The sequence below is a fragment of the Pelobates fuscus genome, chromosome 12 (genome assembly GCF_036172605.1).
Source record: "Pelobates fuscus isolate aPelFus1 chromosome 12, aPelFus1.pri, whole genome shotgun sequence".
NCBI lineage: Eukaryota > Metazoa > Chordata > Amphibia > Anura > Pelobatidae > Pelobates > Pelobates fuscus.
In genome coordinates this window covers 137,588,609-137,616,251 of record NC_086328.1, presented here as the reverse complement: position 1 = coordinate 137,616,251, position 27,643 = coordinate 137,588,609, and the positions used below count along the sequence as shown (strand labels likewise).

General features: G+C 44.9%; 2 protein-coding genes across 5 annotated transcripts in view; one reads left to right on the top strand and one right to left on the bottom strand.

Annotated features, from left to right (window-relative positions):
• Positions 1-27,643, bottom strand: part of TMEM258 (transmembrane protein 258) — a 455,842-nt gene that overhangs the window by 368,141 nt on the left and 60,058 nt on the right. The window lies entirely within an intron of this gene.
• MYRF (myelin regulatory factor) overlaps positions 1-27,643 on the top strand; it is a 169,602-nt gene that overhangs the window by 98,171 nt on the left and 43,788 nt on the right. For all 4 annotated transcript variants that reach the window (XM_063437751.1, XM_063437749.1, XM_063437750.1 and 1 more), the window contains exon 3: positions 23,985-24,299. In XM_063437751.1, coding sequence (XP_063293821.1) covers positions 23,985-24,299 — 315 coding nt within the window. The remainder of the gene's footprint in view (positions 1-23,984; positions 24,300-27,643) is intronic.

Sequence of the window (27,643 nt, the reverse complement as noted above, 5' to 3'; positions counted from 1 at the left end):
TGTAAGTCACATTACTCCATGCAGTGTTCCCTGTAAGTCACATTACTCCATGTGGTGTTCCCTGTAAGTCACATTACTCCATGTGGTGTTCCCTGTAAGTCACATTACTCCATGCAGTGTTCCCTGTAAGTCACATTACTCCATGCAGTGTTCCCTGTAAGTCACATTACTCCATGTAGTGTTCCCTGTAAGTCACATTACTCCATGATGTGTTCCCTGTAAGTCACATTACTCCATGATGTGTTCCCTGTAAGTCACATTACTCCATGATGTGTTCCCTGTAAGTCACATTACTCCATGTAGTGTTCCCTGTAAGTCACATTACTCCATGATGTGTTCCCTGTAAGTCACATTTCTCCATGATGTGTTCCCTGTAAGTCATATTACTCCATGTAGTGTTCCCTGTAAGTCACATTACTCCATGTAGTGTTCCCTGTAAGTCATATTACTCCATGCAGTGTTCCCTGTAAGTCACATTACTCCATGCAGTGTTCCCTGTAAGTCATATTACTCCATGCAGTGTTCCCTGTAAGTCACATTACTCCATGCAGTGTTCCCTGTAAGTCATATTACTCCATGTGGTGTTCCCTGTAAGTCATATTGATACCGGAGAAACTGACGGAAGCCAAGCACAGAGAGATGGACACAGGTTTCTTCAGGAAGGAAGAGATTCTTTATTGGATCACCGATCGGGACTCAGAGGGACTAGCGTCACCAAAATACAGCAAAGTCTGAGTACTGAATACATAGAGTACATTCCTTATATAGCACTGTAGCTCCTCCCACAATTAACTACACCCACACATACCCTTAACCTATTTAATGAATAGAGTCTAAACTCATCCATCCGGTCTAACCACGTGGCTCATCTGATACAAAGGAGAGGGACGCGTAATTCCAGTTCTTACATTCCTGCACCTGGTCAGTACAGTGATGACAGTATCTTAGCTACGTGTTATTAACTAACTGATACTACAAACACATATACATACATATGCCTTGTGGCAATCTTAGCCTGCTAAACTTGTATTTTACTGGAATTACATCACATTCCCCCCTTTGATGCCTCTGATATTTCACAATTACTTGAGGCATCACTTAACCTTGGTTTGCATATACCTCAGGTTACCATGAACCAGACCAGACTTATCTTATGATGTGAATCTTCAACATTCATCTTCTTGCATTGGTTCTCCCTGATCTAGAGCCTTATACTTATATATCGCCATTATCTGTGCAGCAGCCTTCCTCTCTGCTATACTTCCTATCAGGCTTTGCACAGACCTAACTACTAAGGGTATAAGACACGGTAGGAGTAGACACAACAGTAAAATCAGTAGGACTCCACCTACCACTGCCTTAAGCCCTCCAAACCACTCATACCAGCTACCAAACCAACTACTTGGATTATACCCTTTCCATACCTGAGTAGGCACATGCGCTAGTTTAACCATATGGCTAGTAAGCTCAGCTATTGCTTGCCCTTCGTCATCTATTTGAAGACAGCAATTACTTAGGTTAAACTTCCCACATACACCTCCCTCTACTGCCAAAAGGTAATCCAAGGCTAATCTATTTTGGTAGACTGCTGTCCTCATCCTGGTGTTATGCTTCGCTAGAAGATTGAGCGCTTGTGATGTTTCATTAGTGATAATCTCAACCACCACCTGTAACCTTATAATACGGTTGAGCATATAAATAGGGGTTCTATAACCAAAGGTACCATCCTCAGCCCACGTGGCTGGCCCATAGTAATCTATGATACGCTGGGGAGGCCATTCATTATCTTCCCAGGTGCCTATCTCTATGGGTCCCCTTTTCTTCCTATGATTCACATCATACACTTTAACACCTAAAGTCTCACCTGTTTCAATCGGTAACAAGAAGAAGGATGGTTTGAGCATACCCAACACACATGCCCCTTCCCAGTCCTGTGGCAGCTCCGAATAGGCTTTCTTACCACAGATCCAGTACAAATTTGCTGGGGCTCTCCAGGTAGATGTGATGGATAGATCAAACCACACGTCCTTTAAATTGGCATATCTAGCAAACGGGTTAGATGGTTCTGAGACATTTGAAGCCGACCACCAAGTTGTATTCTTTGTATCATCATCATAAGCTTTTTGCCCTAGACAAGTTAATTCTCCTACAGAAGTATTATACATTATTCCTTTCCTTGCTATGCAAACATAACCTATGATGGAGGTCTTTAATCTCCACTCAGATTTACCTCTAACACTCATCTGATAATCGGCTTGTGAAGATATTAATTGTTGAACTGCCTCAGAACCGGACATTACCTCCTTTGCTTCCTAAGGCCATTGGTCTCCCATGTTAGTACCTCCACACACATAGCAGTTGGTAACATTAAGACTACCGGCAATACTTTCAGCTAAATCGATGAACAGGTTTTTAGCATTATGGGGGATCTTATTATCTATACTCATCTCTTCGTAAAAGGAATGGTATACTTGATGAGTCTGGGAGGATACCGTATCAGTCTCTATCCCTATAAATAATATTGTCCCAGGGTCTAAACCCGTCCCGTATATTTGAAACCCAAATAAATTACCATATTTATCTAAGAACTTGTCGGGGTTATTTATAAGAATATGGACTGGATTGCATTCCATAGACTTACAGTATGGATTGGTAGGCAACTTAGTAACAATCATGTCTTTGTCTACTGTCTGTCCCCAAGTCGCCCACCCCACACAAGACCAATATGGACAAAAGTTATAGTCTTTATTTGGGCATCTAGGACTCACATATTTATTTTTGCTACTGGGACAAATATATTTATCGTTAGACCCATACGTCCTCTCCCATCTAAGATCCCCACATACATTCCACGGCTTTCTACCACTCGATATCGCTTTACACGCATCAAATAGCAGAACACCCGAAGAATGTACGGATTCTAACACCGTTTTATTAATTAGGGTCCCCTGAGGATCTCCATTCCTGAGAGTCAACCAAATTGTACGAGGCTGATACTCCGGACTGAAGCACTTAGGTTCTCCTACTCCTAAATGGCACACACTATAATCTATATTTAAGTATCTACATCTCGATACATCTCCTTTACATTCGTATTGTGAATGCCAAATTAGGGTTTGGGAAATATGGTTACCTGTTCTCGTAGTCTTAATGCATACCTCACAGCTAGGAGTGTCGGTACCTCTACCTTCCTGAATATAAAAACACATATAAATAAACACTATCAAAAGCACATCTTTCGCCGTCATCCTCAGTCTTCGTCCGTGCGATGGCGCCTCAGCTTCCAGGATGTGAGGGGCTGCAGGGAATGGAGTTCTGCTCATCTTCACAGGTGTCCCTTCGAGACTTTCCTGGCTTATACACTATGTGATGGTAAGCGGACAGGCTTTATTATGGCCTTCTCACTCACACCTGTAACAATAAAATTTGTAATCCACAATAATTCCTCGTTACTCCGACTGAGTAGTGCGTTTTAACCGGATCTTGCAGGGATTCTCTGGATCTGCTGTAACTTGCCAAGAATCGACTGCTGCTGGTTTAACCCTGGAGTGATGTATCCACGGAGTCACTTCTGCTACTTTTATCGCTGTAGGGGTAGACAAAAGAACAACATAAGGACCTCTCCACTTGGGCCCTAACGGTACATTATTCCACTCTTTAATCCACACTTGATCTCCTGGATGATAACTATGAACAGGGGGATAAATATTCACAGGTAATCTATCTTGTACCCATTTCTGTACCTCCTCCATAGTCTTACCCAACTCTACAACCTGCTGCCGGGTAATTCCTTCTCCCAACTGACTCAAGTCCCCCCTTAAGTTACCAAGTACGGGAGGTGGTCGCCCATACATGATTTCAAAAGGAGAGAGGCCCATCCTTCTGGTAGGGGTACTGCGGATTCGCAATAAGGCTATAGGTAAGAGAACGTTCCACTTAAGTTGGGTTTCCTGACACATTTTAGCCAACTGGTTCTTTATAGTTCTATTCATTCTCTCTACCTTACCAGAACTCTGGGGTCTATATGCAGTATGAAGCCTCCACTTTATACCAAGCATATGAGTCAGTTGTTGTAGGCACTGGTGAACAAAAGCTGGACCATTGTCCGATCCTATAGAACAGGGTAGTCCATATCGGGGTATTATTTCTCGTAGCAGGAATCTCACAACTTCTCCTGCTTTCTCTGTACGAGTAGGACATGCTTCTACCCAGCCTGAATAGGTGCACACAATTACCAGCAGGTAACGATGTCCACCCGATTTAGGCATCACTGTAAAGTCTATTTGTAGATCGGACATGGGGAGTCCCCCCATAAACTGAACTCCTGGTGGCTTTACTGGTCCTTGTCTTGCATTATTCTTAGCACACGTTACACATCTGCGTACAATGGCCTGAGTCAAGTTGGACAATCTTGGTATGTAGAAATGTTTTCTAAGAGATTCTTCAGTACTGTCTCTCCCAGAATGTGTCCCGTTGTGATAATTTTGGACAATTTCTACCGCTAGCGATGCTGGTATAACTATTCTTCCATCTTCTAGCTGATACCACTTGTTCTCCAGATACTTTCCCGGTTCAGTCTTTAACCACTCCTCTTCTTGAGCTGTATAAACTGGAGTCCATTGGGACAGTGGAGTTGGTATAAGAGCAGCTATATGCCCTACATACTCCTGTCTTCCTGATTCAGCAGCACGCTTAGCTGCACTATCTGCCATCCGATTTCCCTTGGTTACATCACCATCTCCTCTCAGATGCGCTCGACAATGTATGATACCGACTTCTTTCGGCTCCCACACTGCTTCCAATAGTTGTAGGATTTCAGCTGCGTACTTGATTTCTTTGCCTTCTGAATTCAGTAGTCCTCTTTCTTTATACAAAGCTCCGTGGGCATGAGTGGTTAAAAACGCATACTTAGAGTCCGTATAGATATTTACTCTTAAACCTTCAGCCAATTGTAACGCTCGTGTTAGTGCTATTAATTCTGCCTTTTGTGCTGATGTTCCTTTCGCCAATGGCCGAGCTTCTATCACCTTGTCTATGGTTGTTACTGCATATCCTGCATAGCGGATCCCTTCTTTCACATAACTACTGCCGTCTGTATAATATTGAACATCGGGGTTCTGGATGGAAAAATCACGAAGATCTGGTCTACTTGAGAATACTTCATCCATTACTTCCAAACAATCATGTTGACTTTCAGTAGGTTGTGGCAAAAGGGTAGCTGGATTTAAGGTGTTTACAGTCTCTAAATGCACTCTTGGGTTTTCACACAACATTGCTTGATACTTGGTCATACGGCTGTTACTAAACCAATGATTTCCTTTGTAATCCAACAACGTCTGTACTGCATGTGGGACTCGTACATAAAGTTCTTGACCCAGAGTGAGTTTATCGGCTTCAGCTACTAGCAGGGCGGCTGCAGCTACGGCTCTTAGACAAGGTGGAAGTCCGCTGGCCACTGCATCCAATTGTTTAGACATGTAGGCAACAGGTCTTTGCCATGATCCCAAGTACTGTGTCAATACTCCCACAGCCATTCTTCTTTGCTCGTGTACATACAGGTAGAATGGTCGTGTGTGATCAGGTAGACCTAATGCTGGGGCACTCATCAAAGCCTTCTTCACATCTTCAAATGCCGTTTGCTGTTCTTGGGTCCATAGGAAGGGGTCGTGCTCTGTACCTTTGATAGCTGCGTACAGAGGTTTTGCCAGTATCGCATAGCTGGGAATCCATATCCTACAGAAGCCTGCTGCCCCCAAGAATTCTCGCACTTGTCTTCTATTCTTGGGTATTGGTATTTGGCAGACAGCCTCTTTTCTCTCTGGCCCCATAATTCTTTGACCTTCAGAGATATGGAACCCCAGATACTTGACAGTTGGCAAACACAACTGAGCCTTCTTTCTAGACACCTTGTATCCTGCCTTCCAGAGAATGTGTAGTAGATCGTGCGTTGCTTGCTGACAGATTTCTTTTGTAACTGCTGCTATCAACAAGTCATCTACATATTGTAACAATACACACTCTCCTGGGATGGACTCGAAATCCAATAGATCTTGACTTAGGGCTGAACCAAATAGGGTAGGTGAATTTTTAAACCCTTGGGGCAGTCTTGTCCAAGTCATTTGGCGTTTTGAGCCCGTTACAGCGTTCTCCCATTGGAAAGCAAAAATACATTGACTTTCTGCGGCAATTCGGAGGCAAAAGAAGGCATCTTTGAGGTCTAAAACTGTGAAGTAAGTAGCCCCGCCCGGAATTAAAGCAAGCAGGTTATATGGATTGGGTACAACTGGATGTATACTAACAACCGCATCATTGACTGCTCTTAAGTCCTGCACAGGTCGATACTCATCTGTGCCGGGCTTTTGAACAGGCAGCAATGGGGTGTTCCAGGGGGAAGTACAGAATTTTAGGATACCATACCGTATGAACTTATCCAGATAGGATTGGATGTTCTTCTTAGCCTTCTGCGGAATGTGATATTGTCTTAGGCTCACTGGATAAACCCCATGTTTCAGTTCAATTTTTATTGGTGGAATATTGCGGGCCAGTCCTGGTGGGTTGTTCTCTGCCCAAACTCCTGGTATGTTAAACAATGTCTCATCACTCCTAGGGTTTTGGCTAGTCAACACTGTATAAAGTCGCCACTCTTCTTCCTTTGGTACGGATAAAGTCATAATACCTGAAGGTCCATTAAACTTTAAAGATGTTGTTCCATCTGGTAGGAACGTAATCTGCGCTTGTAATTTGGATAGCATATCACGTCCCAGCAATTGGACTGGACATTCAGGCATATAAAGGAATTGGTGTTTTACTACGTGGCCTCCCAATGTACAGAGTCGACTTTTAAGAACCGGTCTTTCAGCACTTCTTCCAGTTGCTCCTATCACAGTAATAGTCCTTCCAGATGGAGGAGCAACTAGATTAGTCACCACTGAATGTTCAGCACCAGTGTCGATCATGAACGCACTCCTTTTCCCCCCTATTGATACATCGACCATAGGCTCCGCTCGACCAAGGGGGATGGAGCCCGGTCGGTATCAATAGTCCTCCATGACCGTGTCAGCCAATCCTACAAAGTCCCTACCTTCTCTATCGCGAGACCTTTGCGCTGCTGGAATATACCTGTCTTCCCTAACACTTCCTCTGTTCCCATTACTCCCTCTATAACCATTACTCCCTCCGGGACCTCCTCTACCTCTCGCTCTGCCTCTAAAGTTTCCGTAGCCTGCCCTGGGTTGGTCTCTCTCGTACTGCTCTCTTTGCGGACATTCGTTCCTCCAATGCCCTTCTTCCTTGCAATACGCACACTGATCCCTACTCAAAGGCTCCCTACTCCATCTATTATTGCCTCTATCTGGGCCCCGTTTATCTACGCCTGCGATCGCTACCGCTAGCATATCAGCCTTTTTACGCATCTTGCGCTCCTCCTCTTTCTTGCTTTCTGTTTCCCTATTCATATACACCTTATTAGCTACCTCCATTAGTTGGGTGATTGACATACCTGCAAACCCTTCTAACTTTTGTAGCTTGCGCTTAATATCTCCGTAAGCTTGGCTGACAAAGGCGGAGTTCACCATTCGGGAATTGTCTGCGTCTTCCGGATTAAAGGGGGTGTACAAGCGGTACGCCTCCAATAATCGGTCATAAAAGACACTGGGCGCTTCATCGCTTTTCTGGATCACCTCAACTGTCTTCGACATGTTAATGGCTTTCTTTCCTCCGGCTTTCATGCCAGCAATTATAGCGTCTCTATAGGCTCTGAGTTGAACCATATCAGCACCATTTACGTTCCAATCGGGATCAGTGTTGGGATAATGTGTTGCGGCCCATGCTGCTGGATTAGCTTGGTTCAAAGCACGGGCTCTATCCTCTAATGCTTTAATGGCTGCTTGATTTATTCTTGTCCTTTCCTCATTGTTAAATAAAGTCATTAATAACTGCTGGCAATCAGCCCATGTCGGATTATGTGTCTGTACTATTGAGGTGAACAGATCAGTCATGGCTTGTGGTTTCTCAGTATACGAGGAATTATGGGTCTTCCAGTTTAAAAGGTCGGTAGTGGTGAAAGGGACATATACGAAGACAGGGTCAGCGTGTGCCATTTGACCTGCGGCATCGATATAAGCTGACCCGGGATTTAAGCGAAGAGGCATCTGATAGTGCTTTAATTGTTGGGCACCAGTCAACTGTCGGGTTTGGATGGGGCTACGTAGGGAAGCGTCAGTCATGGGTTCCGGTCGGGGAGAGATAGGGTATGGGGATGTGGGAGGTTGGTTTTGGGAAAAGGTAGTGAATAGAACACTTCGGGCCGAGCTAGATGAAGCTTGACCGGAAGTCTGAAGTGGCGCCAAATCAGGATATTCGTTTCTAATGGGGGTGGGTTCTGGTTCCGGAAGGGGAGATTTAGTACGAGGGGGGGTGGATCCTGTACTGGAGGAGGAAGCGGAAGTGGATGGGGGTAGTGAGGGAAGGGTTACAGGACTTCCTGTATTTGCGTCACTTCCTCTTACCGGAAAGTAAGGGGGCGGCAAAGGGATCTCGGACTCAGGGGGCGTGTCCAAAATGGGCCTAACACCAGCCCTAGTGGACGAACAAGTCCTAGCTACCATGAGGCGACACTGTTCCTCGTGGCATGTCCGGAGCCATTTTGGCGAGTCATTTACGGCCTGTCTCCAACAATCAATATAAGGAAACTGGCCGTAAAGTTCAGGCCTACCTGATACAGCCACGTGTAAGCGCTGTACCAGAGTTGGATCCAAACTGCCACGTGGCGGCCATGCCGCAACCAAAGTAGGCCACTCCCTAGTGCACAAAGTGACCAAACGTACAGGAGACATCTTTACCCCAAAATCACAAACTTTGAATCCCTTTTTAAAATTCTTAACCATACATCCTAAGGGATCCGGAATCGTTGACTGCGACGCACCCATATTTAACAGTGGAACGTCGTTGACAACGATTACTATACACGCGTACTATTCAACAGTCACACCCGTTTCCTCTGGCAACAGCACCACGTGGTACGGTTACCAAGTGAAACGTACACAATAACAATAAACACTCAGGGAATTCCCGTACACACACAGCTGCTACACCAGTCACTATATAATCAATATTATGCCCTTTGGCGTAACTACACAGTCACCCACGCTATAATTCTCTATATACGAATTACCCGTCTATAACACACCCCAGTAACATCGTCTTTTACAAATAGCGGTTACAGTACGGTTAGCATAGGTCAAAGCACAAGTTAAGGTCACAATACAATTATTAGTGGTTATGGTGTTAAAACATGCAATGGACGACAATGATTAGTACTTATTATATAATGTCAGTAAATATACAGGGTTATGGTACCGTGCACTATAATACAGCAACACACTATTAACACTCTCGCTAGACGGCTGAGCTCGCGCTATCTAACAAGATATACACTTTACTAAAACAATCGTTAACACATTTACAATTCCCAACTAAACTATTGGCCAGTACCTTGAATGGACTACCTAAAACTATATACACCCGTTTTGGTTAGCCACACTGCCCAATCACCACATATACATAGCGAGCTAGAGAACCGAATTTACACAGGCGCCTCTTAGTCGCACTATACAACGAGCTAGAGATCCGAATTTACACAGGCGCCTCTTAGTCGTACTATCAAAAGTCTAGTGGGTTCCAAATTTACACGCCTTCCCACTTAGCCCAGATAGGATGAGAACTAGCGAACCGAATTTACACAGGCGCCGCTTAGTCTCCCGGTCCCTCCGACCTAGCGAACGTAATATACACCCTAGAACGCTAGTCTAGACAAGACACCGGTGTCCGGCTAGGGCTATCTTACACCAGGACCCCGCCTGACTAACCAAATCAAACGGTCTGACTAAAGAGCGTTCGATCGAGCGGTGCGCCTTCGCTCCTTCCCTCCGACAGAGGGGGCAGATACAGATTCAAAAACCCCTTTGGGCCTACCGCACAATCGGTATACCCCTAGCGGGTCCTGCCGTCTAAAACAGCAGTTATCTTACCTCCTCGTTCCTGAACCTGAGTTCACACTCATCGACGGGGACACCCCAGCACTTCTCACGTAGAGGCCGATGATCTCCTGGACAACAGACCAGTGGCGCCGAGACGAAGGGAGGTCCACGCAGAAGTTCAGGGGTGCAGCCGTAGAGAACGTGGGCAAAGATAGACCGTCTCACGCCTCTGCCTCTCAGCTACCGTTGAACGATGAGCTTCCCGGCCAATGCACCAAATGATACCGGAGAAACTGACGGAAGCCAAGCACAGAGAGATGGACACAGGTTTCTTCAGGAAGGAAGAGATTCTTTATTGGATCACCGATCGGGACTCAGAGGGACTAGCGTCACCAAAATACAGCAAAGTCTGAGTACTGAATACATAGAGTACATTCCTTATATAGCACTGTAGCTCCTCCCACAATTAACTACACCCACACATACCCTTAACCTATTTAATGAATAGAGTCTAAACTCATCCATCCGGTCTAACCACGTGGCTCATCTGATACAAAGGAGAGGGACGCGTAATTCCAGTTCTTACATTCCTGCACCTGGTCAGTACAGTGATGACAGTATCTTAGCTACGTGTTATTAACTAACTGATACTACAAACACATATACATACATATGCCTTGTGGCAATCTTAGCCTGCTAAACTTGTATTTTACTGGAATTACATCACAATATTACTCCATGCAGTGTTCCCTGTAAGTCATATTACTCCATGTGGTGTTCCCTGTAAGTCACATTACTCCATGTGGTGTTCCCTGTAAGTCACATTACTCCATGTAGTGTTCCCTGTAAGTCACATTACTCCATGCAGTGTTCCCTGTAAGTCACATTACTCCATGCAGTGTTCCCTGTAAGTCACATTACTCCATGTGGTGTTCCCTGTAAGTCACATTACTCCATGTGGTGTTCCCTGTAAGTCACATTACTCCATGCAGTGTTCCCTGTAAGTCACATTACTCCATGCAGTGTTCCCTGTAAGTCACATTACTCCATGTGGTGTTCCCTGTAAGTCACATTACTCCATGCAGTGTTCCCTGTAAGTCACATTACTCCATGCAGTGTTCCCTGTAAGTCACATTACTCCATGCAGTGTTCCCTGTAAGTCACATTACTCCATGTAGTTTTGTATGTGAGTATGTTTTGTCTGGATTACTTTTCCCTGTTGCTCTGTGTTCCTGTTCATTTCCAATCCTCTCATTATTCAATATATCCTTATTCAGGTAATATCCCATTGCAATGCTTATCATTAAGGAAAACCCTATTAAGCACATTGTTATGGCTCTACACATGACATTTGGATATGATTTATGCTTGCATGTCGCCCCCTTGTGGACAGTACAATATTTGCATCTTCTTTAGTACTGTTATCCCACAGTCTGGATACATTGGTGGAGAACCTGAAATGGTTGTTTAGTACGTTCTCCATATGTGTCGTTTGTTTTGTAGACGATCCTGTTCAGTAATGTTTTGGTAGATTGTCAGACTCCATTGGTTAAATAGAAATGTTCTCTATTGAGAATGTGTCCAGTTAATACGGGCTGGTAGCCTGCGTCCCTTGTGATGGCATTAACCCCTTAAGGACACAACTTCTGGAATAAAAGGGAATCATGATGGAATATATCCGTCATCTGTCCTTAAGGGGTTAAGTGACATTAATTGTAATGTGTGAGATTCGCAATATATACTGAATGGGACCTACTCCGCATGGTTACACAATGATTTTCTCCATCTATTTGTTTTCCTGTCTTTAGTTTCTCTGACACACAGCACCCGTTAGCGTTGGTAAACAATCTATAACTGAGACACTCATCTGTAGGTACCAGTCAAAGTCACTTACCTGCATTTTATACTTTCTGGGCTTTAGTGACTCCTGTCTTAATAAAGCAGTTTTGGTGTATAGAACATGCCCCTGCAGCCTCACTGCTCAATCCTCTGCCATTTAGGAGTTAAATCCCTTTGTTTATGAACCCTAGTCACACCTCCCTGCATGTGACTTGCACAGCCTTCCATAAACACTTCCTGTAAAGAGTCACTTCCTTTATTGGAAATTCTGTTTAATTTATCATTTTGTTGTTTTATCTATCCCCTGCTTCATTCATTGTCTGCTTGAGTTAAGCAGTTAATTGTTGTTTTGTGGTGTTTACTTGCATTATTTTCTCAGAATTAGAAAGAAATGTAAGCATTTTAGACCAAGTATTAAAGGAACACTATAACATTAGGGATACAAATATATAGTACTAAGATTTTAGCCTCCTGTTAAAGGTTTAGGTCACCGAGCCCCCCTCGTACAGAGGGAAAATGCCGTGTTATGTACCTTTTCTCTTCGCTGCACCCGTCTTTGCCCTGCCATGTCGTGTCTTTGATTGAAATGATGGTGATCAATGATCTCAGCCAATCCAGTGCTTTCCCATAGAAAAGCATTGCGAGCCTAGTGCGCATGCGCGGCTATTTCTGTGGGACTGTCAGTGTTCCTTCTGAATGACAATGTTTACATTGCCAGCTTGAACAGACACGGCCACGCCGACCAGACCGCTTCACTGAGATCATGTGGTCTGAATACCTATAGTGTCCATTTAAAACGAAAAATACGAAATTACTGTTTAATCAATGCATTCCGCCTCCAGTTGTAAATCGGACTTTATGTTAGGCAGCAAGATTAAAAAAATGGGAAAGCTGAAACACTATACACATTTTCAGACATTGCACCCTTGAAGAGTTTTTCCCCCCAAGATCCCAATTAGTAGCCTTCTTCCAACAGATATTCTTACAGCTGGCTCTAGTGGTGTATGCTTCCTGAAATCAAACCTTTTTCTAGAAACCGAGGGTCTTCCCAGCATGAAGGGACCATTCTCTCCTTAGCTGCATTGATAACGCGTTGATTGCTCCAACCAAAAACCCAATCAAGTTACACCTCCAACAGCAGCGTGGTTAATCTCCATTTCTGCACTGAAGTGCTGATGGTGCCTGGAGTAACCCTTTAACATTTCTGAATGATCAATGTCAGTTTCATTCAGGCTAGGTGACATTGATTGGCTGAGCCATTTATCTGGATGCAGACGTTGTTATACTATAAACATGAGGAGGCGATTGGGGAGCTATAGAACTACAGAAAAGTAGATACAAGGTGTGATAAACCACAACTATTTTAAAAAAGGGGTGGCAGCTACATACATATAACAAGCGTCTGAAACTGAGTGGAAGCTCAAAAGTCAAAATAGTATGTGCGCTCAGAGTAAATACAATATGAAATGCGTAATAAATGTATTGAGTAATAACTCATAAAAATCACTTTATAAAAATAAATCCATATAAATAAATCAATCAAGACATACAATAATAGGATAATAAAAATAAAAAATAAAACCTGAACCCACTGTTTACAACAATGCACAAATGAACTCTATATTATAGATACATTTTATGCATAGTGTAAAGAGTATCAACCGGCTGCCTAATAGATGATACAACAATAAAAAGCAAAGTAGTTACAATATATACGAAAATGTGCACCAGAATAAAGTATTGTAAAAACTAAACAAGTGTGAAGAAGTATAGTCAAACACTCAAATATGTAATATGAAAAATAATAAATTGATTAAATACCTGCCTCGGTGTGGGCCCCCCACCGAGGTATATATCATGAGAATCCGTACTGGAAAAAAAACAAAGTTAAATGAAGATTAAGTGATGAAAATTATAGAAAATTGCAGAGAGTTCGAAGTAGCAGACCTCCGTTAGATGGCAATAAAGGATGCCGCGGTCGGGATCTTCGAAAAAGACCGCGGTGTAGATATAACGGACCACCCAAAGGTGCAGCTGATGCGGTCGGAGCCTTCACAAAAAGACCGCGGTATAGAGGAAAGAAAGCGGCGGTCAGCAAGGACTGAAAAACCCTCCTTCCAGAGGTCCTGAGCAGGATACATTAAAGGACTCTCTTGAACAAAAATAAAATAAAAATAAAACAATAACTGAAAAATGAGGATAAAACTAAATAAAAAGTCGGCAGCCGGGAAAACAGCAGGTCCAGACGTAAACTACAGCCACATCTACGCGTTTCGTCCCACACACGGGACTTTATCAAGACTAAGTAGCTGCAGACAGGACTGGATTTAAATACCCTCAGCAATTAAGTAAAGTAATTAAACATTAAAGGAAAACACCCTAATTCAGGGAAATTGGTCAAATACATTTAACCAGATAACTGCAGTTTATATGCATATGTGTGTGAAAAGCAATCTATAGAAACATATAAAAGCGTGGTTTGCAGCCGGCCGAGCTGGACGTGTTCGGCTAGAGCTCCGCTGTAACCACGGTGCCAATCGCTAACATTTGCACGGACAGACTTTAAACATATATATTCCGGTAAGGGAGCTAAGATGGACAAGAAGGCCCCAAGGAGGCAGACCAAGAAGGGGACCGACTCGGCTACTACAGTCTCCGAGTTATTTGCGGCCTCCCGAGCTATGCGCCTGAGCTCACAAGATGGCGGCCGGGACGGCCAAAATACGCCGCGATCACCTTCGAGCCCAGGCGGCAACGTGGCAATGGGGGGAGCAGAACCCGAGGCCAGCCAGATACTTGCTAAACTGGCTGAAGTGCGGACTTACCTGGCTGCCGAAATGGTCCGCAACACCGCTGAGGTCAAAGCGGAAATTCAGGCCTTGGGTGCTCGGACGACGACGCTGGAACACAGGATGGAATCCACTGTGATCGCCCACAACGAAGCAGCTGCCCAAATCAATAGCCTGAAAACCCAGCTTCATGCGGCTACATCGGCGATTGAGGATTTAGGTAACAGATCGCGGCGCAATAACGTTCGCCTTCGCGGCCTACCTGAACAAGATGGAGAGGGCTCCCTCGCCGACACTGTGTTGGCTATATTCCGCCCGCTTCTCCCTGATATACCGGACCACCTATGGCATATCGAAAGGGCACACCGAGCTCTCCGGGCCAGGAGAGCCGATGACAGACGGCCTCGGGATGTAATTGTGAAATTTCTCTCTTTCCAAACTAAAGAGGCCGTAATGAGGTGTGGAAGGGGCCGCCCGATAACGCACAACGGGGTGGAGGTAGCCTTGTTCCAAGATCTCACCCCTGCTACCTTACAGCGTCGGCGGGAATGGCGCCCACTTACCGAAATATTGCAGAAACACTCCATTAGGTACGCCTGGGGCCATCCCTTCCGCTTACTGGCTTTCAAAGACGGCCGCACTAGAGTTCTCGCTCCTGATGGCGACCCGACTGCCTTCTTAACAGGCTTGGGGATCGATATCCCTCTTGGCTTTACGGTTCCGGTGGCAGCGACGGAGGTCCTTGCACCTCTTCCACGCGACTGGCTTTCGGCGGGCGAATGAGGAGGTCGGAGTCCTGGCGGCGGCGGGAGCCCTGCTGTACGTGTCCCAGAGTGGTGAGCGGATCCGGGAGGGTTCTTGCAAGTTGGGAGGGTGGCCCCTTTTTTGATAATGTTTTTGTAATGTTTTGCTACCCCCCCCCCTTTTTTTCCTTTTTTAAACTTTTTTTTTCTTATTTTGGGGGGGGTTCCCATGGTCCGACCGTTGTCCCCTCTGCGGGTGGGTTCTGTTTCTGGGGTGGGCTAGGGCTGTGAGGTTTCCCATCATCTCCCCACCCCACTAACTAACTAACTCACGAAAACGCTTTCCCCCGGCCCTCTCGCTCTCTTGACATGCAGTAGTGGGCTGCGAATGCTTAATTTTTTGGACTCGAGCCGGCCCGTTTTTACCCCCCTTGCGGACTCAGCAGGACTCATAGCGGCAAACTGTTCCCCTTATTTATTCATTCATTGTTCATTACTCATTACTCATTGTTCATTGTTTCCCTGATACCTACATGTTCCATTGTTCCAACCCGGGCGAGGGGGCGGCGGGTGGCGGGTGACGTGCCCGGTTGATTGCTGGGGCCCTTACTAGCCCCTGCCCTATGTTAAAGTGTGTCTATTCCCCGTTATGGTTGCTGCCACTGGGAATGCTAGCGTTTAAGATGGGGGATGTGTTTTGGCGGCCCATTTGTTGCCTAGGTCGCATCTATGCCTCACGGTACTCATGGGAAGCAATCTATGCGTTTTACTGACTTTACATTGTGTGCAGCATTATTTTTGTTTCTCTCCGTCCGTCCCCCCCCCCCCCCCCCCCCCCCCCCTCGTCTGGGTGGGCGGGTGGGTACAACACAACACTTCTCACTCGCCCTCTTAATCCGGCCCGCTGACTATATACTGAGGGTCACCAATGGGTACTGTTGCCACTGGGTCTGGAGCTCTATCCTGGGCCTGGGCCGCCTGAATATATCCATTTCCCACGTGCAGTATTATTATTTTCGGTTATTTTTAGCTGCACTTGAGCGTATCCGCTCCCCTGCCTGTTTAAGGGGGATTATGTTTCGAAGTATACATATTCGCCCCGCGGGGCGCCCCCAGATAAGACCTCCAGTTACTAATTAGGGAGAGGGGTCGATTCAACGGAGATATGCCTAATACCCATACTCTCTCACTCTCTCCCCCCCCCCCCCCTAGGGATGACAATGGGTGATGCTGGGGTTTGTTCTGGGGTGGAGGAGCTCCGCTCCCCCTGGATTGTTTAAATAAAGTGTTTGTCCACAATATATTAATTTGGGCACCTTATGGTGCCTACTACAGTTGGTCTATGCTTGGGCTACTCTGGGGCATTTTTTGTGCTCTGGGGTCACCTCAGTATACACCCCAAGTTGTCCTGGCAATGGGTAAGCCCAGGCGAAAGTTCTCTCGCTTGTTCTTCTTTCTTATACCTTCTCCTTTCTATGCTTCTACGCTTTCTTCCCTCTCCCTCCCCCCCTTCCCTCTCGCCCTCCCTTACGCCCTCAAGGGGGACGCAGGTACCCGTACATGCTACATGCCACGCGGACACAGTGGGCGAGACCCATACTGCCGCTCTATGTTTTTGATAACCTCATCGCAATATACGCAGGGACCCCTGGGGGACCCGGCACGTAAAATACGCATTACCCTTTCCCTATCGCGATGCCGTTGAAATTAATATCTTTGAATGTCAAGGGCCTCAATGCTCCGAACAAGCGTCGCCTTATGTTCAGAGATCTTAAGCGGTTAAACACGGACATTGCATTCCTGCAGGAGACACATATTCCAGCGTCGGCGAAATTCGCCCTAAAAGATCATGTGTTCCGGACAGTCCACGAGGCCAGGGCTCTGAACAAACGTAGTGGTGTAGCGGTACTTATACACCACAGGTGCCCTTTTAAAGTGGGGAAAGTTGAGGCGGACCCAAAAGGCCGCTTTGTACTGGTGTCAGGAACTTTATACTCCCATACGACTCACTTTCTGAATATCTACGCCCCTAATGACCCCTCTACTGAATTCTGGGATGCTATGGCCCAGTTGGTACAGGATCTACCACACGGAATGGTGATTGTGGGTGGCGACCTTAACGCCGCCCCGTGCCCGGCCGCAGACCGGAGCCGGGGCTGCGGCCTCCCGCGATCACACGGAAGAGGGAGACAAGATAAGATTCTCCAGTCCTTTATCCTCCGGACGGGCCTCTTAGACATCTGGAGGGCACATCATCCTGCAGACCGCGACTTCACTTTCTATTCAACACCCCACGACACCTATTCTAGGATCGATATGTTTTTAGTGAACTCTCACTCGGCGTCAAAGGTTACGGGCGCCACGATCGGCTCTATCACCTGGTCCGACCACGCCGAGGTCACACTGACCTTGGACAACTTATGCGTAGCGTCCCCATGGTCCTGGAAGTTAAATACTTCTTTGCTACAAGATCTGGCAGTGGTGGACGTAGTTCGGAAGGAAATGTCAGAATATTTTACTAGGGAAACAGAGTCAGGCCTCCGCCCGGCCACGGTGTGGGCCGCCCACAAGGCGGTTATCCGCGGTATCTTGATTCGCGAAGCCACACTGAAGAAAAAGCGCAAATCGCAACTAATATCATCTCTCTTAGAAGCGTTGGGACGGGCCGAGGAAAAACACAAGGCTGCCCCGTCGCCTACTACACTAACGGGCGTACAAGACCTGCGGGCTTCGGTCCGCGAGGCACTCTTGGACGACACGGCCAGGGCTATAATGTGGTCCAAGAGGACCTATTATGAAAAATCTAACAAGATGGACACACTGCTAGCCAGAACTCTTCGCCCGAGACAGGGCCACTCGCATATAACGAGTATTAAAAACAGTTCGGGTGGGAACTGTACAGATCCCACCGACATAGCTCAGGTCTTTACAAGCTACTTTTCCAATCTCTACAACCATTCGAACGACGACGAGGCGACACGTCAACGTGACACCAAGGAAACTAAGCAATTCTTGTCTCGATTGACTCTTCCACGATTAGGGAGGGAGGACTCCGCGATCCTCGGCACGCGGATCACGGCCGAAGAAATTGACGCGGCAATAACCGCTCTGAAGGGTAACAAAGCTCCGGGCCCGGATGGCTTTGAAGGTAGCTACTATAAAATCTTTCGTGACGAACTTACACCCCACTTAGAGACCTTATTTAATGACCTTATGGAGGGCGGCACTCCGGACAGGGACATGTCTCTGGCCGACATGGTGTTGCTACCCAAGCCTGGCAAAGATGACTCAGTTCCGGAGAACTTTCGCCCAATCTCATTAATCAATCACGACTCAAAAATCCTGGCTAAGATCCTGGCTACCCGATTGAACCCTTTCCTCACAAAGCTAATCCATCCAGACCAGGTGGGATTTATTCCTAGTAGGCAATTATTCGAAAATACTAGACGTAACATTGACCTCATTTGGAGACAGGTAGATAAAGAGATCCCAACGCTGCTCTTGTCGCTAGACGCGGAAAAGGCCTTTGACAGAGTCAAATGGCCTTACCTATTTGAAGTCCTTCGGCACTTTGGCCTTCCGGCCACCTACCTGACTGCAATTGGGGCAATGTATACCGACGTGCAGGCGCGGGTTCGGATAGCAGGGTCAAAAACTATACCATTTAGTTTAAGCAATGGAACGAGGCAGGGCTGCCCGTTGTCCCCACTGCTGTTCGCTCTGTCGTTGGAGCCCCTTTTGCAAACAATACGTGACACTCAGGAAATTAAAGGAATTCAGATCGGAGGCCAGCGATACGTGGTCTCCGGCTTTGCGGACGACGTCTTGCTGACCTTGACTGAACCAGGGGCTTCGATGGCGGCTCTGATGGAGGTGTTGGACTCCTATGGCAGGCTTGCCGGCTATAAGGTGAATCTCACCAAATCAAGCGCTCTCCCGATCCATATGCGCGACTCTGACGTGGAACACCTAAGGGAGACATATAAGATTCCTATAGCCAGAGACAATATCAAGTACCTAGGGGTTCGGCTGACAGCGGACCCGACCCACCTACACCAACAGAATTATACACCCTTAATCCGCACCTTAATAGCGGATATGGACAGGTGGCAGGATAAACCGATCTCTTGGATAGGTAGGATCCACACGGTGAAGATGAACGTGCTCCCACGGATCCTTTTCCTATTTCAAGCTCTGCCGCTCAAACTGACTAGGTCCGACCTGGGCTCGCTCCAGCAAGCCATAGGGAAGTTTGTTTGGCAAAACAAGAAACACAGAGTATCTCGAAATATTCTATACAGGGCAAGATCTAGAGGCGGACTAGGCCTACCGAACCTATACTACTATTACTTGGCAGCCCAGCTTACGCAAATAGCGTTATGGCACTCTCCTCCGAACGAAAGGAGGTGGGTGGATCTGGAATCATCCCTCATGGGACCCGACATCCCCCAATTCTTTATGTGGGTCCCCAAGGCCAACAGACCACTCCCACGCATCCACTGCCCGGCCATTGCGAACTCTATAAAACTCTGGGATGCTACATCGCTTAAATACGGGTTCTCCACGCAGTCCTCCCCGTTAACTCCTTACCTACGAAATACGGCCTTTAGCCCAGGGCTGACGGCTGGGGACTTTAGGGGCATAGAAAGCACGGGACTCAAACGTCTATGTCATCTATACGAAGATGGCTCGATAATTCAGTTTGAGGAACTAAAGACTAGGGCGACTTTACGCCCCTCTGACTTCTTCCGGTATCTGCAGCTTAGAGACTTCGCTCAAACACCAGCGATCCGGGCTATAGCATTAACACCGCCTACATACTTCGAGAACATGTGCCTGAAGGAGCAATTCCCGAAAGGCCTTATCACTGCCTTATACGCTCACTTAAGTACCTCCACATCGGAGTGGGGAGCACTCACCTACGTAGCACAGTGGGAGGCCGATCTGGGCGAAGAGCTTGAAGGGGTGGACTGGCAGGATATCTGGGAGGCCGCTGCGGCTTCGTCGGTATGTGTCTCCATGCAGGAACAAGCCTACAAGACTATGTTTAGGTGGTACACCACTCCGGTTAAACTTCATAGGATGCGTAGAACCCCCACAGACTTATGCTGGAAAGGTTGTGGCAATAAAGGAACCTACATGCATATGTGGTGGGAATGCCCGATGATTCAGCAATTCTGGAAACAGATAGCAGAGGTACTGAAGACTATTTTCGATAGAGAAATCACCCTGGACCCTTGGGTCTTCCTTCTGGCCAGGCCTATGGAAGGCTGGTCCAGAACGGAACAGCTACTAATTCATAAAATTAATTTGGCAGCTAGACGAGCCCTAGCACAACTGTGGCTACAAAATACTACCCCCCCACTAAACATGGTCCTACACAAGATTAAAGATACATTCCTAATGGACAAACTGACGGCCAAGGTCAGAGGCACACATGCGAAGTTTGAGAGGGTTTGGGCTCCATGGATAGATAGCGGGGTGGGCGGTTGAGAGGGCGGGAGTGGGTTTATCCCCCACCGCCCCACCCCCCCCGACGGGTCTGCACCGGTAGATACTCCTGACTTTTCTCTCCTGTACGGAAGTATGGGGACCCGACCCGGAAATTAGCAAGCTATAAGATACCCCACCAATGTCACTCGCCTTTCCGCCATCAAAATTGGGTCCATCCAATGCCCCCGGGTACTGATACTTAAATGTCCAAAAGAGCTGACGGGTCCCGGCACCCCCTTTTCCCTTCCCCTCCCCCCCTAAAACCCTTTCCTGATCCCCCTTACCACCCCCCCCCCTTCCTCTTTCTATCTTTCTGTCGCTACATTTCCACTATTGACTCCATATGGTCCCTATATCCCCCACTATCTGACGGCACAATCCTCACACTACCTCCACGGAGCTATTACTGCCGGAGCTTAAAATGGTTAAACCGCACCTTTACTGAGGCTGCCTTTCCCTTGAGGTGGGAGTGGGGAAACATACTTCAATACCACAAAGCTCAACAGATGCCGTCATCACGTCCTCCTGGTTACTTCGTATCAGGCGTTTGGACCAACCGAGTCTATTTCTTTTCTCTTTTCTCGTTTTACAATTAAAAATTTTTTAAGGTGGAGCACCTTGAACCTGGGTGGCACGTCGGGGCGGAAACACAATCTGACTTACCTAACGCAATAGGTTATGCTATGTTAATAATATACTCGTTTGCAAACTATATGTCTTTATGCCCGCCTTATCGTGCTCCTAATGGTCTCTATTGAAATTGTTACTGATGTATGTTATGTTGTAACCTTATAATAAATAAAGAATTAAAAAAAAAAAAAGAAACATATAAAGTATATAATCTATAATAGTTAGGCACCATAATATAAATAGTTAGATAGGAATATTGACAAGAAATATGAAATACGAAAATCCAAAGATATACGAAATCCAACCACGAGAATTCAATTACATCATCAGATACATTTAAAGGGACAAACTTGATTATTATAAAGACTCTTAATAGAAATGGGAATATCAATCCCAGTGACCAGAAACCATACATAAACCTATGGTCAAAGTATATACCTTGTGGGGGAAAAAACAACCCCCCAAAATTATTATTATACATGGGGCAAATTGGACCAGAGGTCGGTTATAGAACTACTCATACTTACTGCTACATTTGCTTCTAATCCCATGTAGTGACTGAGACAGAATTCTGCAAACTGCTATGAAATCTAGTTTGCACAGGTGTAAAATATGTTTCCTATGTTCATTAATGCAGGGATATGTTAATTATTATTAATTATAGATATATCCAATTCTGGCTGTTTAGACGTCTCCTTACAGTAACGTGCTTTATTTATACGGACTTAGGAACCCCCTGACTGCTTTTAATCCCTTTTACTCCAAGTTGGACTCTTGGAAACAGCTTTTATTGGATAACAATGACCAATCTGCCAATTTATCCTTCCTGTTTAGTATTGTTTTTTAAAACAACTTTATTCTTGACTGTGTTTCTTAAACACCTGTTGCTGGTTAGCTGTTACATGTATCTACAACTTCTGTAACAACAAAATGTGTGAAGTTGGTCTTTAAATCCCCCTCTAGCTTCTCTCAACAGAAACCATAATAAATGTTTAGTTTGTTAGCTAAGTCCCCATCATGTTGCCCCCTATGCCCACTCTGCTCCGAGCTGGCGCTATTTGGGGCTTTCAACGTTTCTTGATGTATTATCCTGCTGGACGCTCCTTTGTACAACCATGGGGTATAAATAGCAAAACAAACCAGGGTAAAGAGTATCGTGCAGATAGTGGAAATGTCTCTGTATCTATCTCCACCCTGCTCTTTGAGCCTCACGCTTCATTATTAGTTTAAACTACCGGAATATATTGCATGTTATTATAAAAGTGTTTCCATGATAAAAGCGGGGCAGCCGTGAGACCATTCATTTTAAATATTTACCGACAAAAAATAAAAATTAAAAATAGACTCAGATCCAGTTTATTGCTGCACAATTCTCCGCTGTCCTATAACGGGCGTTATCTGTAGCACATGGAAAGTTACGATCTGACAATAAATTGTAAAATAAAACTAAAATGTCACAAACTGGGCATTGTCTCTTCCTATTTACATCATCCATTGCGACTTCTCTGTGCCGACAGTATTGGCACAAATGCTAATTATTGGCAGGTTAATCAGATTTGGTGCTAAAGATATTTTTATTTCGTTATACACACTATCTCCCAATAGTGAGTACACCCATCACATTTTGTAAATATTTTATTATATCTTCTCATGTGACAACACTGAAGAAATGACTCTCTGCTACAATGTAAAGTAGTAAGCGTGCAGCCTGTATAACAGTGTGAATTCGCTGTCCCCTCAACATAACTCAACACACAGCCATTAATGTCAAAACTGTTGGCAACAAAAGTGAGTACACCCCCAGGTGGAAATGTCCAAATCGGGCCCAAAGTGTCCATATTTTTTTTATCAATTGTGATTTTATTTTACATATTGCACTAGTTTTTTTTCTGTCTATTTATTTGTAGATTTGATGACTCTGAAGCTGTTTGTGCAAGTATATTTGTTGTGAATTTCCCTGCACTGTTTTGCCACAGATCATTGTTTTAATTTGGCACCTAACTTCCTTCCTATCGCTGTATGTAATATTAATCACCCAGTGTCACGTGTGTGGGGTCCGAGTATTATCAGTGGGTTTTATAATATTTATTGTTTTTATGCACACCAATCTGTTTATGACAACACTCTGCTACAATGTAAAGTAGTAAGTGTGCAGCCGGTATAATTGTTGCCAACGGTTTAGACATTAATGGCTGTGTGTTGAGTTATGTGGAGGGGACAGCGAATTGACCCTGTTATACAGGTTGCACACTTACTACTTTACATTGTAGCAGAGTGTCTTTTCTTCAGTGTTGTCACATGAAAATAATAAAAATGGTTGTCAAAATCTAAGTCATAAATAGTACATTCTAAAAAAATCCAATAAATCATGACTTGAGTTGTGGAATTTTCTGAATTCTGTTCTGCCTCTGTCAGCCCAGTCCGTAACTCACTCACTGTTTGTGTATGTGCAATTTATTCCTATCTCAAACTCTGCAGGTATCCTGACCGTTTCTTTGTTTAATTTCTCCCAGCTGTTTCCCAGACATTTCTGGCTCTGCAGGTTATGCCAATCCTCAGGCTTGTGGTCCTTCCGGCGTAAATCTACCCATTATCACCAGCATAAGCCATGCTCCCAGTACCAGCTCCGGTGGGGTTCTCCATATGGGTCAGCAGATGGCAGTACGGCCCAGTATGGGGGCAAACTGTGGAGGACCCCCATTTCAGTCACACCTCAACTGCAACAACAACAATGCCATGCTAAACCCCAAAGGATACCCCGGGAACATGTGCATGAGTGGCCCAGGTCTCCCCATCAAAGCAGAGCCCAAAACCAGTTACGCTGCCGGGTAAGTGGCTACCAGAACATTTGGTTATTAAATCACATTACACATATGGATCATGACGGATACAGAAACCCAGTCCCCAGACAGTGATTTTGGCATTCTCTAGACAACCTTCGGCAGTCCAGGTAATGTGGACTACATCGCCCTTGATGCTTTGCCAGAATTATGGCTGTGAGAGCACTATGGGTAATGTAGTACAAAACATCTGGATTGCCCAAGGTTTCACACTAGGAACACCAGCCAAGGGATCCACATTTGGATTACCCATTACATTTAGGGAGATTCTAAAATCCAAAATAATCCAAAATCATAAAACCAAACCGTCAGACCATTGTGAGACAAGCTTTGCTTATGTGAATGCACTGATCGCAGGGATATGTCTGGTCGGATTATTTATCAGTGACTTGACAGGTATTCAAAGTGAATGTAAAAAACTGAGGCCAAAATAGTCCGTCTGAAAACAAAGCTGACTCTTAGAATCTTTCCAATTATTTTTCAGTTGAGCTATTTTTGCCAGAAATGTAAATTTCACTTTGGTGAATAACCCTGATAATGCGAACATCCAATTTTCTTCCCATGTTTTTGAGAGCTGAGAGCACAGCTCAGAGAATGCACCATTGCACAAAGTGTAATATCTCGCTGTGAATAGCTATCATGGGGAGGCAGTTTGTGATCTTATTGCAGGAATGGTTTCACACAGTTGTTGTACCAACGGAGCGGGGCTGGCTGTTTTCATAATATGTAATTCTGATAACAGATTCTAAACATCCCAGTCCCCAGAATGTCTCTGGGTGCAAGTGGCCGAGTAATGTCTAAATTATAGTATAGTGATTAGCAGGGGAGGCTCGTCCATAGGGGCACTTGGTCAGCGCCCACCAGTGTGTATGGAGGAGGGGGGGGGGGGATATGTATTTGCAGAAGTGTTTGGAGAAGCTTACTTGTGAACATCTAGGCACATTAAAAAATGGGGCAGGATTTAAATGTGTCCTGTTTCAGCAGGTTTTGCACATGCCTACTGTCCTTTTATAAGTCAGGAATTTCCATTGAGTATCTTTTTATTGTACTCAGCTCTGTGTATTGTATAGCTATCGCTGTATTGTACCCAGCTCTGTGTATTGTATAGCTATCTCTGTATTGTACCCCGCTCTGTGTATTGTATAGCTATCTCTGTATTGTACCCCGCTCTGTGTATTGTATAGCTATCTCTGTATTGTACCCAGCTCTGTGTATTGTATAGGTATCTCTGTATTGTACCCCACTCTGTGTATTGTATAGCTATCTCTGTATTGTACCCAGTTCTGTGTATTGTATAGGTATCTCTGTATTGTACCCCGCTCTGTGTATTGTATAGGTATCTCTGTATTGTACCCCGCTCTGTGTATTGTATAGCTATCTCTGTATTGTACCCAGTTCTGTGTATTGTATAGCTATCTCTGTATTGTACCCAGCTCTGTGTATTGTATAGGTATCTCTGTATTGTACCCCACTCTGTGTATTGTATAGCTATCTCTGTATTGTACTCAGCTCTGTGTATTGTATAGCTATCTCTGTATTGTACTCAGCTCTGTGTATTGTATAGCTATCTCTGTATTGTACCCAGTTCTGTGTATTGTATAGCTATCTCTGTATTGTACCCAGCTCTGTGTATTGTATAGGTATCTCTGTATTGTACCCCACTCTGTGTATTGTATAGCTATCTCTGTATTGTACCCAGTTCTGTGTATTGTATAGCTATCTCTGTATTGTACCCAGCTCTGTGTATTGTATAGGTATCTCTGTATTGTACTCAGCTCTGTGTATTGTATAGCTATCTCTGTATTGTACCCAGTTCTGTGTATTGTATAGCTATCTCTGTATTGTACCCAGCTCTGTGTATTGTATAGGTATCTCTGTATTGTACCCCACTCTGTGTATTGTATAGCTATCTCTGTATTGTACCCAGTTCTGTGTATTGTATAGCTATCTCTGTATTGTACCCAGCTCTGTGTATTGTATAGGTATCTCTGTATTGTACCCCACTCTGTGTATTGTATAGCTATCTCTGTATTGTACCCAGTTCTGTGTATTGTATAGGTATCTCTGTATTGTACCCCGCTCTGTGTATTGTATAGGTATCTCTGTATTGTACCCAGCTCTGTGTATTGTATAGCTATCTCTGTATTGTACCCCGCTCTGTGTATTGTATAGCTATCTCTGCATTGTACCCTGCTCTGTGTATTGTATAGGTATCTCTGTATTGTACCCAGTTCTGTGTAATGTATAGCTATCTCTGTATTGTACCCAGTTCTGTGTATTGTATAGGTATCTCTGTATTGTACCCCGCTCTGTGTATTGTATAGGTATCTCTGTATTGTACCCAGCTCTGTGTATTGTATAGGTATCTCTGTATTGTACCCAGTTCTGTGTATTGTATAGCTATCTCTGTATTGTACCCCGCTCTGTGTATTGTATAGGTATCTCTGTATTGTACCCAGCTCTGTGTATTGTATAGGTATCTATGTATTGTACCCAGTTCTGTGTAATGTATAGCTATCTCTGTATTGTACCCAGTTCTGTGTATTGTATAGGTATCTCTGTATTGTACCCAGCTCTGTGTATTGTATAGCTATCTCTGTATTGTACCCGCTCTGTGTATTGTATAGCTATCTCTGTATTGTACCCAGCTCTGTGTATTGTATGGCAGTCTGTGTATTGTATAGGTATCTCTGTATTGTACCCCGCTCTGTGTATTGTATAGGTATCTCTGTATTGTACCCCGCTCTGTGTATTGTATAGCTATCTCTGCATTGTACCCTGCTCTGTGTATTGTATAGGTATCTCTGTATTGTACCCAGTTCTGTGTAATGTATAGCTATCTCTGTATTGTACCCAGTTCTGTGTATTGTATAGGTATCTCTGTATTGTACCCCGCTCTGTGTATTGTATAGGTATCTCTGTATTGTACCCAGCTCTGTGTATTGTATAGGTATCTCTGTATTGTACCCAGTTCTGTGTATTGTATAGCTATCTCTGTATTGTACCCCGCTCTGTGTATTGTATAGGTATCTCTGTATTGTACCCAGCTCTGTGTATTGTATAGGTATCTCTGTATTGTACCCAGTTCTGTGTAATGTATAGCTATCTCTGTATTGTACCCAGTTCTGTGTATTGTATAGGTATCTCTGTATTGTACCCAGTTCTGTGTATTGTATAGCTGTCTCTGTATTGTACCCAGCTCTGTGTATTGTATAGGTATCTCTGTATTGTACTCAGCTCTGTGTATTGTATAGCTATCTCTGTATTGTACCCTGTTCTGTGTATTGTATAGCTATCTCTGTATTGTACCCAGCTCTGTGTATTGTATAGGT